The sequence below is a fragment of the Nyctereutes procyonoides genome, unplaced genomic scaffold (genome assembly GCF_905146905.1).
Source record: "Nyctereutes procyonoides isolate TBG_1078 unplaced genomic scaffold, NYPRO_anot_genome, whole genome shotgun sequence".
Taxonomy (NCBI): Eukaryota; Metazoa; Chordata; class Mammalia; order Carnivora; family Canidae; genus Nyctereutes; species Nyctereutes procyonoides.
Window position 1 is genome coordinate 3,913 of NW_026574877.1, and position 12,605 is coordinate 16,517.

Genomic DNA, 12,605 nt, shown 5'->3' on the forward strand with positions numbered 1-12,605 from the left:
CAGAAGAAGTTTCCCTTTGGGGCTATGGATATCTCGGGTCCCACTGCAGGAACTCACGGTGGAGGACACTTAGCACCATCACTGTATTCAGCCTGTCTCCCTGCATGAGTTCACTTCCTCTTCACAGGAATCCTATGACGGTTCCCCCATTGGACACTTGAGGAGACTGACATACAGCCACATGCAGGATTTTGCTTAAGGTCATCCAGTAAGGCGGCAGAGCCTGGGCCTTTTGTTTCCCAGGTGTTTGTGTTGAGAGCTTTCAAAGAGGAAAGAGGAAAGAAAAGTATTGTGGACACTCATGTATTCACCAAGGTAGGCTCCACAATGATGACAACTTTACTATTAGTATGTGTTTACCTTCTGTCGGTAGTTTGCTGAACCATGTTCATGTTACCGCTCGGTGACCCTTTGTCCCTACACGTTCACCTTGAGGAGATCTGACAATAATTCTTTCATATCCATTGATACCAATCCATATTCACTTTTCCTCTTTGACTCAAGTAGTCTTGTGTTGGTTTTTTTAAAGGAGATTTTTATTTATTTGTTCATTAGTTACACACACACACACACACACACACAGAGAGGTAGAGACATAGGCAGAGGGAGAAGCAGGCTCTCTGCAGGGAACCTGATACAAGACCACATCCCAGGACTCAGGGATCACGACCTGAGCCAAAGGCACCACTGACCACCCAGGTGCCCCTGTCTCAGATAGTCTTATGGATGTGTCATAAGCACCCACTCCCATTTCGAACTGGACAATTGCTTTTTTACCCAGTGAATTTGATATTTATAGAGTCCAGAGGAGATATCTAACATTCATGGGGTTGTCCATGTCAAAGTAGAAAGTGGTAAAGTATGCTGGCAAGGAAATCCAGCCCAGTTCATGGGTTTATACATCACCCATGGTGGGGTTCAGCTATAACAGCAGATTTGAGTAGGTCCAATAGAGACCAATGGCCTGCAAAAAAGCAAATACTTATTATCTGACTCTTTCACTGACGTTTACCAAGGTTGAGTTTAACTGTCCTTTCTCTTGACCTAGTTCAGTGTTTGTTAGTGTTTCAGGCTGGTTTCATGAAACAATCTGCACAAATGCACATTGACTTAGAATTGTTTATTCGCATGTAATGTTCATTTATTTTTGTCATCAATTCCATTTTTTTCTTCTATATCACAGAAGAAATCACAGAAAAATCACAGAATTAGTGGGTAATTCAGTGTGGGTCCTCAGGAGGAATAGTGATTCCCTCAACCCTCTTTTATTTTTTTATAAGAATACTGCTGACAGGATAGCAGTCTTTTTGGTCAGTCATGAGGAGATTATAGTAAGGAACCATGAAGGGAACTGAAAGGGGAGTCCCCATTGTTCAACCTTCTTTTCCATAACGAACTCGCCATGAGGCCCCTCAGCATCTGAGGGCAAAAGGGCTAAGTAGACAGGGGTCTCTGCTCCTTCTTCTGGGCTTTTGATGCCATCTGCTCCACCCATGTCTGTTCTCACCCACCCAGGGCAGCAGGCATTCAGGAGGATCTTGTCATCTCTCCTCTGCTCACTCAGTTTCCTGGCATGGATTCTGGACAGAACGGTGACACCCATTTTTGACACTCCATAGGCTGCTATTTTGATATCAGGCCAGCCCTCCTTCTCGTGCACTCCATTCTTTACGTCTTCCAGAAACTTGTTCATGAGAATCCCCAGCTCCTCCTCTGTGATGGCCTCACTTGTAAACTTCTGTTGCAGTTCCGGGCTGCACTGTTTAAGTGCTAGAAAGCTCACTATGCTAGACACATTCACCACTCTGCCTAAAATACAACACAAAGAGTCACAAAGAATGGCATGCATGAGAATGGTGAATACCAATATTGCTAGTATTTTGTCCATTTGGGAGACAATTTCTCGTTTGCTCTGAGGGTTAATGAAGATTGCCTCTGCGACTCAAGGACATGCTGCAGTCTTGAAGCTTGTTTTACCCATAATGTCTCAGATGATGTGACAGAAATGATCTAAAGGGACTGAGTAGTGCCCAGATGTTCCACAAAGAAGAGAGAGTGCCCTATAGAGGAACATGGCAAGGACAGTGTAAGAAGGCACTCCCTGCCGTCACGGGTAGAGAGCCAGTTTTCCTCATAGGTCCCCTCTGGGACTGCCTGGAGACCTTCTTATAGTCACCTGAGCAGTGCTCTATGAACAAGTGTTTAGTAGCTCACAATCAGCTTCTGAGTTTAAAGATGGCCTTTTGAAGGTGAACAGACTACGTTGGGATAAGTTGCTTTTCACTGTGCTGTGGCCAGCTAAAAGCAACTCACCTCAGTGGGCTGAGTTGCATGATGTTTTCTCTAGGTTTGGGATATCATCCTCTCAGGAGCAGTGACAAAATGCCTGGCCGTGTGGTCATGGAAAGGGGCAGTGGAAAAGTGACATGTTGTAAAGAGATGCTCTAAAAAGAAATGAAGTCCATGCTACACCATGGATGAACCTTGATAACATCATTGAAATAAAGAAGCCAGTCACAAGAGACTACTCATTATATGGCTCTCCATATATGGGATGTCCAGGGGAAAAAGAAAGTAGGGACAGAAAGTAGATTGGTGTTTGTTTGGGGGCAGGGGGGCATGGGGAAACAGAGGGCTCATAGATAAGGGTCCAGAAACTGTTGGGGTGATGACAATGTGCTAATCTTGACTCAGTGATGGTTCCACAACACTGCCCAATTGCTAAAATCTACTGAGTTGGATTCCTGAAATGGGTGAAGTGTACGATAGGTGAATCTCAATAAAGCTGTTAGAAGTGTAAAGCACTGACACATTTCTCACTAACTCTTTTATGAACATGTAGTTAGTATTTAAACAATGAACTTAATAGACATCTATAAGTAATTAATTTCATATTTTTACATTTATTTATTTAAAATTTATTTATTTAGGGAGAGTGAGAGTGCATGAGCTGGTGTTAGCAAGTGGGAGAAGGGCAGAGGGAGAGGAATAGAGAGAATCCCAAATAGACTCCCCGCAGAATGCAGAGCCTAAGTCAGGGCTCCGTCACATAAGCCTGAGATCATGACCTGAGTCAGGTGATACCAAGGGTCAGCAACTTCATAGATGGAGCCACTAGGCACCTATATTTTTATGTTTCAGTTGGTCTTTTTAGTATTATCGAAAGGTCATGACATCATACCTACGGTCAAGGATTCAATAAAATTAGGAAACTTTCTCTTTTTAATGTATATATTCGTGAATGAAAGTTATGGTCACTTAACTCGAAGCTTTCTCCCAATAGGAGTGGCAGTGTCAAAAAAGTTCAGTGAGGACATGATGCATGGATGGCACTCTGACTCTCATGATGCAGTGTTTAGAGAGAATGAAAATGAGCTGTAGAAACTATATTCTTCATGTATCAGTCTTCTAAGACAAACGCCTTTTAGAGAGGGGTCTTTTACTCCGGTACTTTATTTCATCAGGAACATGTTAAGTGTAACATTAATGGGACCTGTTTGTCAAATGTTTTCGTGAGTACTGCTGAAAAGTAGAGAATACTTATGGAAGAAACCAAAGAAGACAGAAGAAATGGGAAAACTTTCATGCTCAGGTTTGGAAGAACATATATTGTTAAAATGTCTGCACTACCCAAGGAATCGACATATTCAGTGATTTCCCTATCAAAATAATACCAGCTTTTTCATAGAGCTAGAAGAAACAATCCTAAAATTTGCATGGAACCAGAAAAGATCACGAATAGCCAAAGTAATGCTGAAAAAAGGAAATCAAAGCAGGAGGCATCAGCATTCTGGACTTCAAACTACATTGTAAAGCTGTAGTCATCGAGCAGTATGGCACAGGCACAAAACTGGACACACAGATCAATGGAACAGAATAGAGGACCCAGAAATGGACCCACGAGTTTCTATCAACTAATCTTCAACAAAGCAGAAAGGATAATCCAATGGAAATAAGGGAGTTTTTCAACAAATGGTGTTGGGAAACCTGGACAGCCACATGCAGAAGAATGAAACTGGATCACTTTTTTATAACATACACAAAAATAAAGTAAAAAAGGATGAAAGACGTACATTTGAGACACGCAATCGTCCAATACTAGAGGAGAAAGATGGCAGCAACCTTTCTGACCTGGGCCATAGCAACTTCTTACTAGTTATATTTCCTGAGGCAAGGGAAACAAAAGAAAACATGAACTTTGGAAACTCATCAAGATAAAACTTCCCCATATCAAAGGAAACAAGCAAAAAACTAAATGCAATGACGGGGCAGGGAAAGATATTTGCAAATGACATATCTGGTAACGGTTAGTATCTAAAATCTGGAGAGACCCTATTGAACTCCACACCCCAAAAATACATATGTTTATATGAATAGGCAGAGATGTGAAAGGATGACTTTCCAAAGAAGATATCCAGATGGCTAATAGATACACGAAAAGATATTCAACGTCACTCATCATCAGTGAAATAAAAATGAAAACCACAATGGGATACCACCACATATCTGTATGGAATTCTAAAATTAACCACTCATAAGACCACAGATGTTGTCATTGATGGGGAGGGGCGTGACCTCTTTTGCACTGCTGCTGGGAATGCAAACTGGTGCAGACACTCTAGGAAACTGTATGGAGGTTCATTAAAATGTTAACAATAGAGCCACCTTATGAACCAGCAATAGCACTACTGGGTATTTATCCAAACGATACAGGCATAGTGATTCAACGGGGCACATGTATCCCCCAATGCTTAGAGTAGCACTATTAACAATAGCAAAATTACTGACACAGCCCAAGTGTCAATCAATTGATGAATGGATAAAGAGAATGGGACATATATGCATATATAATGGAATGTTGCTCAGTTATCAAAAGGAAGGGAAACCTGCCATTTGCAACAACATGGATGGAGCTAGAGTGTATTATGCTAAACCAAATGAGTCAGCCAGAGAAATACAAATATCGTATGATTTCACTATGTGGAATTTAAGACACATATGAACATAGGGGAAGGAAAGGAAAAATAAAATAAGATGAAAAAAGAGAGGGAGGCAGAGCATAAGAGACCGTTAATTGTAGAAACAAACTGAGGGTTGCTGGAGGGCAGGACGGTAGAAGGTGGGCTCAATGAGGGATGGGCATTAAGGAGGGCAATTGTTGGGAAGAGCCCTGATTGTTATATGTAACTGATGAAACATGGAATCCTATTCCTGAAACGAATTCTACACTAACGTGAAATAAATTTTTAAAAAGTTTAGTGAGTACTTCTCAAATATATATTACTTACAACTAGTTCAAGTTCCTTCAAGGGGCATCTGGGTGGCTTAGTAGGTGTAGCTTCTGCCTTCAGCACAGGTCATGATCCTGGGCTTCTGGGCTCAAGCTCTGCATGGGGCTCGCTGCTCAGCAGGGAGTCTACTCCTCTCTCCCCCTATGCCCTTCCCCCTGCTCCTGCTCCTGTTCTCACTCATGCTTGCTTTCTCTCTCTCTTTCTCTCTCTCTCTCTCAAATAGATAAAATCGTCAAAGAATTTATTTTAAAAAATATTCCCTGCCTTTTTCACAATTGAAATAATACATATTCGTGATTCAAAACTGCAAAACATAGAAGTGTGTGCAATTAAGGGGAGGACAAAGGGAAGACAAGGCCCGAGGAAGCCACACGGGGTAACTGGTGTACCAGAAAGGCAGCCATCTTTACTCACAGGGGCTCAGGACCATTTTCTTACATACCTGTAGCATTGACAGCAGAAGGAGAAACTCTACTAAATTTCCGTAGGCTGTTTGTAATGAAGTGATGACATCTTTTCTATTCTGTGTTGTCTGTCTCAGGAGGTCTAGGATTAGCTGTGAAAATACTGACCTGTGTAATGAAGGAAGTCTGACGGGCAGTAGAATGGTTTTGTATGTAAATTGCTAGATGGGGTGCCTCTGCTAGTCCCTGTTCCCCAGGCCTGTCCACCCACTGAGCACATCCCCAAGGGAGCAGGGTGGCCACTTGGGGGCTCCTCGTAGGAACTGAGTGAGACTGTAGATCCTTGTGGTCTGACAGCTCAGGACAGGAAACACAGGTGCAGGAACTTGTGGAGCTTCCATAGCAAGGACGTTGATGTAAACGTTTTTGTCTTCAAGTGTATCCATGGATTTTGAGGGTCATTTTAGAGACTCTGAACTGGAATACACATGGCAGGCATATGGGCTAGGAAGTGTATGGGCCATCGGAATGTCCTTGTGCAAAGGGTGTGTGATTGCATTTGAGTGTGTGAGATGTGGATGAGTGTGTGAGAGACAGGGACTGTATGTGAATGTGAGTGTGACTGCATAAGTGTGTGACAGTGTGTGTGATGTAGTGTGTAACATGGTTTAGACATCCTCTCCTCTGGGGTCACCACTTCAAGTGCATTCCTTGATTCTCAAGCCTATTCAACGGGCACTAAGTCCACAGCCATTTCTCATGACTTTTTATGGTTTAACATTCATCCCTTTTCCTTGAAGGCTCACCTTTTCTCATATCAAGGTTAGCAGTATTAAGTGTCTGGAGTGATAAGGGATTTTTTTCACAACACTTCAGGGTTTTAAATGTGCCCTTTTCAGTGGTTTTCAGTGGTTTTCCATGAGGTGCCTGAGGCCCTGCAGTGAGGAAGACCTTGGTCCCAATCAGCAGAGTCCTTTGATTTTCTGTTTGTCTTGCCTTTTTGGATAAGGCTTCATTTGGAGAGGTGCTCCAGTGGCAAATACTTGAGGTCTTGAGTAGTGCGAAGCACGATTAGTTTAGATGCCACATGACCTCAGTCTGCAACCAGCTGTGCTTGTGATCTTGAGAGTCATTATTCTTCCATTTCTGAATGGGGATAATATATAAATATTCCATCTAGCCACCTATCCTTTTGAGGACAACAGTATGTCAGTGTGTGTGTGTGTGTGTGTGTGTGTGTGTGAGAGAGAGAGAGAGAGAGTAAGAGAGAGACAGAGAGAGACAGAGGGAGTTACCTTTTATGCTGAACCTTCTTAAATGAAGATTTTGGACCCCTTCTATAACATTTCCTTGGTAAGTGTAGCCTTACAAGTCTGTATTTTCTGCTAATACCCTAGCTAATATCTGATGAACAAGAGTTTTCAAATTTCAAACTTTTGCTCAAATCCTTCAACTTGGATATGCCTTATTTTTTTTAAAAAATAAGTACATATCGATTTAGAGAGAAAAAAGAATAATAGACGTTTAACACTTTAAAGAGAGGATCATTCAAATAAAGGAATATGAATTCAAGGGAATGGGAGGGAAAAGCAATGGATGTGGGAAAGGATGTTCATGGCCTAGATATGAATTGCCTGGTTAAGGTTGGTGGTGGCCACCTGGTTGGGTAGATTCTTATCTTTTTTTGTGTGTGTGGCTAAATTATTTCTGTAAAACTCTTTTTGAAGAAGGCATTGCAAATATGAAAACTCAGCATCTATTCCTCAATGTATTTCTTTTAAAGATTTTGTTTATGAGAGAGAGAGAGAGAGATACAGGCAGAGGGAGAAGCAGGCTCCATGCAGGGAGCCCAACATGGGACTGGATCCCGGGGTTCCAGGATCACACCCTGGGCTGAAGGCGTTGCTAAACCACTGAGCCACGCGGACTGCCCGCCTCAATGTCTTTAATGTCACAATTCTCTTTTGTTCTTTCACGCCAACAAAACAGAGCCAATAGAGCAGAAACGGGCCCTTGGACTTTGTTCTTTAACCACAGAGATCTGGTGAAGTCATTCAAGACTGTTCTTTGTATCCTAGTTTCGCAGTATGGGAGAGGAGGGACAATATTTGCTTTTGGTTATCCTAGCTAGGATTTCTCTCAAATAGGATCTCCAAAGAGGGTAAAGTCTTGGTCACAGGAAACACTGTGGCTGCCATCCCCCCACCTAAGGGAAGATCTCTCCTCTTGCAATAGGCAAGAAAACCCTACTTTCACAAGGAGAATAGAGCTTGCCTGTCCATGTCCATGCAGTCTAGTTTCCCCGAGGCAAGATCAGTAGAGTTTGATTAGAACCTGCCTTAGCAAATCCAGGAGAGCGCTCACTCCTCATTCTGGTCCAAGGCCAACAAGGCAGCAATAACCAACACTGTTGAGGTAAGTGAGATCCAAACTCAGGCAGAAGCATTTTGCCTTCTAAGGGGAGCACCTGTACGATGTGTGTGGGGGGGCACAGGTAAATTCATCCCACCTTCAAGGTCTGTGGTGAGTAAAGGAGACAGGTGACATCTGAGAGCTGCCCTGCCACATGCCAGTGAAGGGAGTGTTGCAACAAGTACGAGAACTTTCCAGGACAGAAGAGGAATTGGGGGCAGAACGGGGAGTGAAAGAGTACCTGCATGTACTCTTTCAAGGGAGATATCCTAATCATTCTAAAAGTATCAGCTTATCTTAATTAGTGTAGTACATGGGTGGTGGCTCCCCCATCACATTCACATGGGGTAAGGATTACAGTAGTTTACAACCAAGGAATGACGGCAGTCTGTCTTGTGCAGAGCATTGCAGAAAGTGAAGGGGAATCCATGGGCCTGGTCTTTGGCAGGTCTGATGACAGAGATCCCTACAAATGATGCTCAGAGCTCCTGAAGGAATTTTGGGAGACAGTGAACCCCCAGAAGGTACAGAGAATGACCTCAGAGTAAAAGACTCAGAAGTAGGGTCTCTTAGGAAAGTTGGAATGATCCAGAAATGATAGCTGAGTATCCGTTGTAGAGCTGGGATGGAGGAGAGGCCTGCAGAAAAATGCAGAGGACAAAACCCATAGGACCACTCTTAAGACCTGGTCCCTGATGATCGGGAGCTGGGCACAGTGACCACATTATTCATGATTGGTGGATTGTGGGCTATGTGAGCAGGATGTTTTTGAAAATGATAAGTGCTGTGATAATGTAGATGTTTAAATGAGGGAGAGTTGAGGGCTGGAGGGGCAGGATTTGGGTGTGGAAGCATGTGCGTGGGGAGCTCTGGGAACGTTCTAGGCAGGTGACAGATGTTGGCGGGGGGCAGAGACATTTGGATAGCAGAGTCCATTGGTCTGAATAAAATCTGTCAGAGAGAGGGAGAGGGAGAAGAAAGGGTCCAGAGAGGAATCCCAGGGAAGTGCATTGTGAGGGGCATGGAGGAAGCAAAGGGCTTCTCTGAGGAGAGTTTTGAATGAAGACTTGAAGGATAGGACAGTCAGTGCCTCTAGTGGAAGAGTAGAGGGATAGAGGACACTGCTGACTGCAGGGCAAGTGTGTCAGAGTCCTGAGGCAGAGGGACACCTCTCCCGGGCAAGGAGGCCAGGCCCTGGCTGAGCAGGGCCAGGGTCTTCTGGATGAGGCCAGAGTTCAGGGGCCGGATCATGCCAGAAACAGCACAGCTTGGGCCCCTCATCAGGCTCACCTTGGGGTTTCACTAGAGGCAGCAGTTCTGTGCATATATCTCGGGTGCCAAAGAAGTTTGTCTTCAGGGTCACTTCTGCTTGAATATGTGGGGGTGTGGGATCATGAGCTATTAGGGGAGAAGCAGAGAAGATTAATAAATAGTAGCCATCTGAGAGGATTCCAGGATATGACAAATACATTCTTTTAGTTTTCATGTTCATTCTATTGAAATCCAGCAACGTCTGGATTCGTGGACTGTATGGTCTCAAGGTGGTTTATCGGTTGTGCTGATGCCGTGTAGCTGTGTAAGCTGGCATCATTTGGGGAGGCTAGGGAAGTGGGCACAATGGGATTTCTGTTTACCTCTGTTTGCAATTTGTTGTTTCTTACAAAATAGGTTAAGTATTCACCAAATGGCTCAGATCCCAACTGAGAGAAAAACAAAAAACTAGGTCAGGTCCCTGAGATTTTTCCATGGCAATACCAAGGCACTGTGGCTATAAGACCCTCCAGAGGCTTCTGTCTCTCTGTGCCTGCAGTCTGACCTCCTTCCCCAGGGAAGCCCTTCCAGACCCCATAGTGATGGGGGTCAGGCATCATCCCCAACCCACTCTGTGTGGTTCCCTAACGGAGATCCCCTGCTCTAAGTGTTCCCGTGTTCTTACGTGTGAAGACGATGCCTGCATTGTTGACCAGCACGTCCAGGCCCCCATACTCCTCCCACAGGAAGTCACGCAGGGTGCGGATGCTCTGCAGGTTGTCAATGTCCAGCAGGTGGAAGCGTGGGCTCAGGCCCTCAGCCTTGAGATGCTGCACAGCTGCCCGGCCCCGCGCCTCATCCCTCGCTGTGAGTATCACGTCCCCAGGGAAATTCCGGCACAGGTCCCTCGTGATGGCGAAGCCAAGGCCCTTGTTAGCTCCAGTCACTACCGCTACACGGAGGGCCGATGACATGGTTGCGTGGAGTGCAAGCACCAGCCTGTGTGGTGAATGGGTGATGCTGTGGCCACAGGGAGGGCTGGTGTTGCAGAGCCCTGGCCACAGTCAGAGATGCCAGGAGAAACGAGTCTGTTATCAAGCAGTGTGGCTACTAGAGCCAAAGGCCCCGCCTCAGTCCCTCCATCAAAGGAGGGGCCAAATGTTCCGGAAAATTTCCTAATGACTTGTACGAGGTGTGTCCCCTGTGGGGCTACACCCTGAACACAAACAGGACTCTGCCCTCTTAGGGTCACTTTTGTGAACCCAGATACGGTTCAGGCTGGACTGACAAGTTCCTCAAAAGAGAGGTGGTTGGTGATACAGTCTAGGGAGCTAGAGAATCATGGTAGTTGAACTAAAATATTTTGGGAAAACCTCAACAGAAACAAAGTAGTGAGACTGTGCTGGGAAGGAGTCCTTCCTCTACGAAATGAGAATGGTTGGGCTCTTCCAAGATGCAGTGAGATTGCTGGCACAGGGATTTAGAGGCATGATAGTGGAAGGGTAGGGGTTCCTGTTTCATCTGGTCCCCCAAACTTACCTACATAACTTTCAAACCACCCTGAACAGCTATGAATTCAGTCCGAGATATAAAGAGAGAACAGCTGCAATGCAGGGACAAAAGCGATTGCTTCTGACAAGGTAGGAGGGGGGACAAGAGGATCAGAGGGGATATATAGGATGATAAGAGGCGGAGGAGCGAGTCCTGGGAAACTGCTTCAGGAAAGCGGGTCAGCGGACTACTGGGAACTTTATTTTTTTATTTTTTATTTTTTTAATAAATTAATTTTTAATTGGTGTTCAATTTACCAACATACAGAATAACACCCAGTGCTCATCCCGTCAAGTGTCCCCCTCAGTGCCCGTCACCCACTCACCCCCACCCCCCGCCCTCCTCCCCTTCCACCACCCCTAGTTCGTTTCCCAGAGTTAGGAGTCTTCATGTTCTGTCTCCCTTTCTGGTATTTCCCACACATTTCTTCTCCCTTCCCTTATATTCCCTTTCACTATTATTCATATTCCCCAAATGAAGGAGAACATACACTGTTTGTCCTTCTCCGACTGACTTACTTCACTCAGCATAATCCCCTCCAGTTCCATCCACGTTGAAGCAAATGGTGGGTATTTGTCGTTTCTAATGGCCGAGGAATATTCCATTGTATACATAGACCACATCTTCTCTATCCATCATCTTTCGATGGACACCGAGGCTCCTTCCACAGTTTGGCTATTGTGGACATTGCTGCTATAAAAATTGGGGTGCAGGTGTCCCGGTGTTTCACTGCATCTGTATCTTTGGGGAAAATCCCCAGCAGTGCAATTGCTGGGTCGTAGGGCAGGTCTATTTTTCACTCTTTGAGGAACCTCCACACAGTTTTCCAGAGTGGCTGCACCAGTTCACATTCCCACCAACAGTGTAAGAGGGTTCCCTTTTCTCCGCATCCTCTCCAACATTTGTGTTTCCTGCCTTGTTAATTTTCCCCATTCTCACTGGTGTGAGGTGGTGTCTCATTGTGGTTTTGATTTGTATTTCCCTGATGGCCAGTGATGCAGAGCATTTTCTCATGTGCGTGTTGGCCATGTCTATGTCTTCCTCTGTGAGATTTCTCTTCATGTCTTTTGCCCGTTTCATGATTGGATTGTTTGTTTCTTTGCTGTTGAGTTTAATAAGTTCTTTATAGATCTTGGAAACTAGCCCTTTATCTGATATGTCATTTGCAAATATCTTCTCCCATTCTGTAGGTTGTCTTTGAGTTTTGTGGACTGTATCCTTTGCTGTGCAAAAGCTTCTTATCTTGATGAAGTCCCAATAGTTCATTTTTGCTTTTGTTTCTTTTGCTTTCGTGGATGTATCTTGCAAGAAGTTACTGTGGCCAAGTTCAAAAAGGGTGTTGCCTGTGTTCTCCTCTAGGATTTTGATGGAGTCTTGTCTCACATTTAGATCTTTCATCCATTTTGAGTTTATCTTTGTGTCTGGTGCAAGAGAGTGGTCTAGTTTCATTCTTCTGCACGTGGATGTCCAATTTTCCCAGCACCATTTATTGAAGAGACTGTCTTTCTTCCAGTGGATCGTCTTTCCTCCTTTATCGAATATTAGTTGACCATAAAGTTCAGGGTCCACTTCTGGGTTCTCTGTTCTGTTCCATTGATCTATGTGTCTGTTTTGTGCCAGTACCACACTGTCTTGATGACCACAGCTTTGTAGTACAACCTGAAATCGGGCATCGTGATGCCCCCAGCTCTGGTTT

The 12,605-nt window shown here is 44.5% G+C and overlaps 1 protein-coding gene across 1 annotated transcript; it reads right to left on the minus strand.

The window, feature by feature from the left end:
* Window positions 1-1,098: 1,098 nt before the first annotated feature.
* LOC129516679 (carbonyl reductase [NADPH] 1-like) lies at window positions 1,099-10,454 on the minus strand. Its single transcript, XM_055336516.1, has 3 exons — window positions 10,044-10,454; window positions 9,398-9,505; window positions 1,099-1,809 (listed from the first exon to the last, which is right to left on the minus strand). Exons 1-3 carry the CDS (start codon window positions 10,330-10,332, stop codon window positions 1,316-1,318), a joined length of 891 nt encoding a protein of 296 aa, XP_055192491.1. The 5' UTR covers window positions 10,333-10,454; the 3' UTR covers window positions 1,099-1,315.
* Window positions 10,455-12,605: the final 2,151 nt, after the last annotated feature.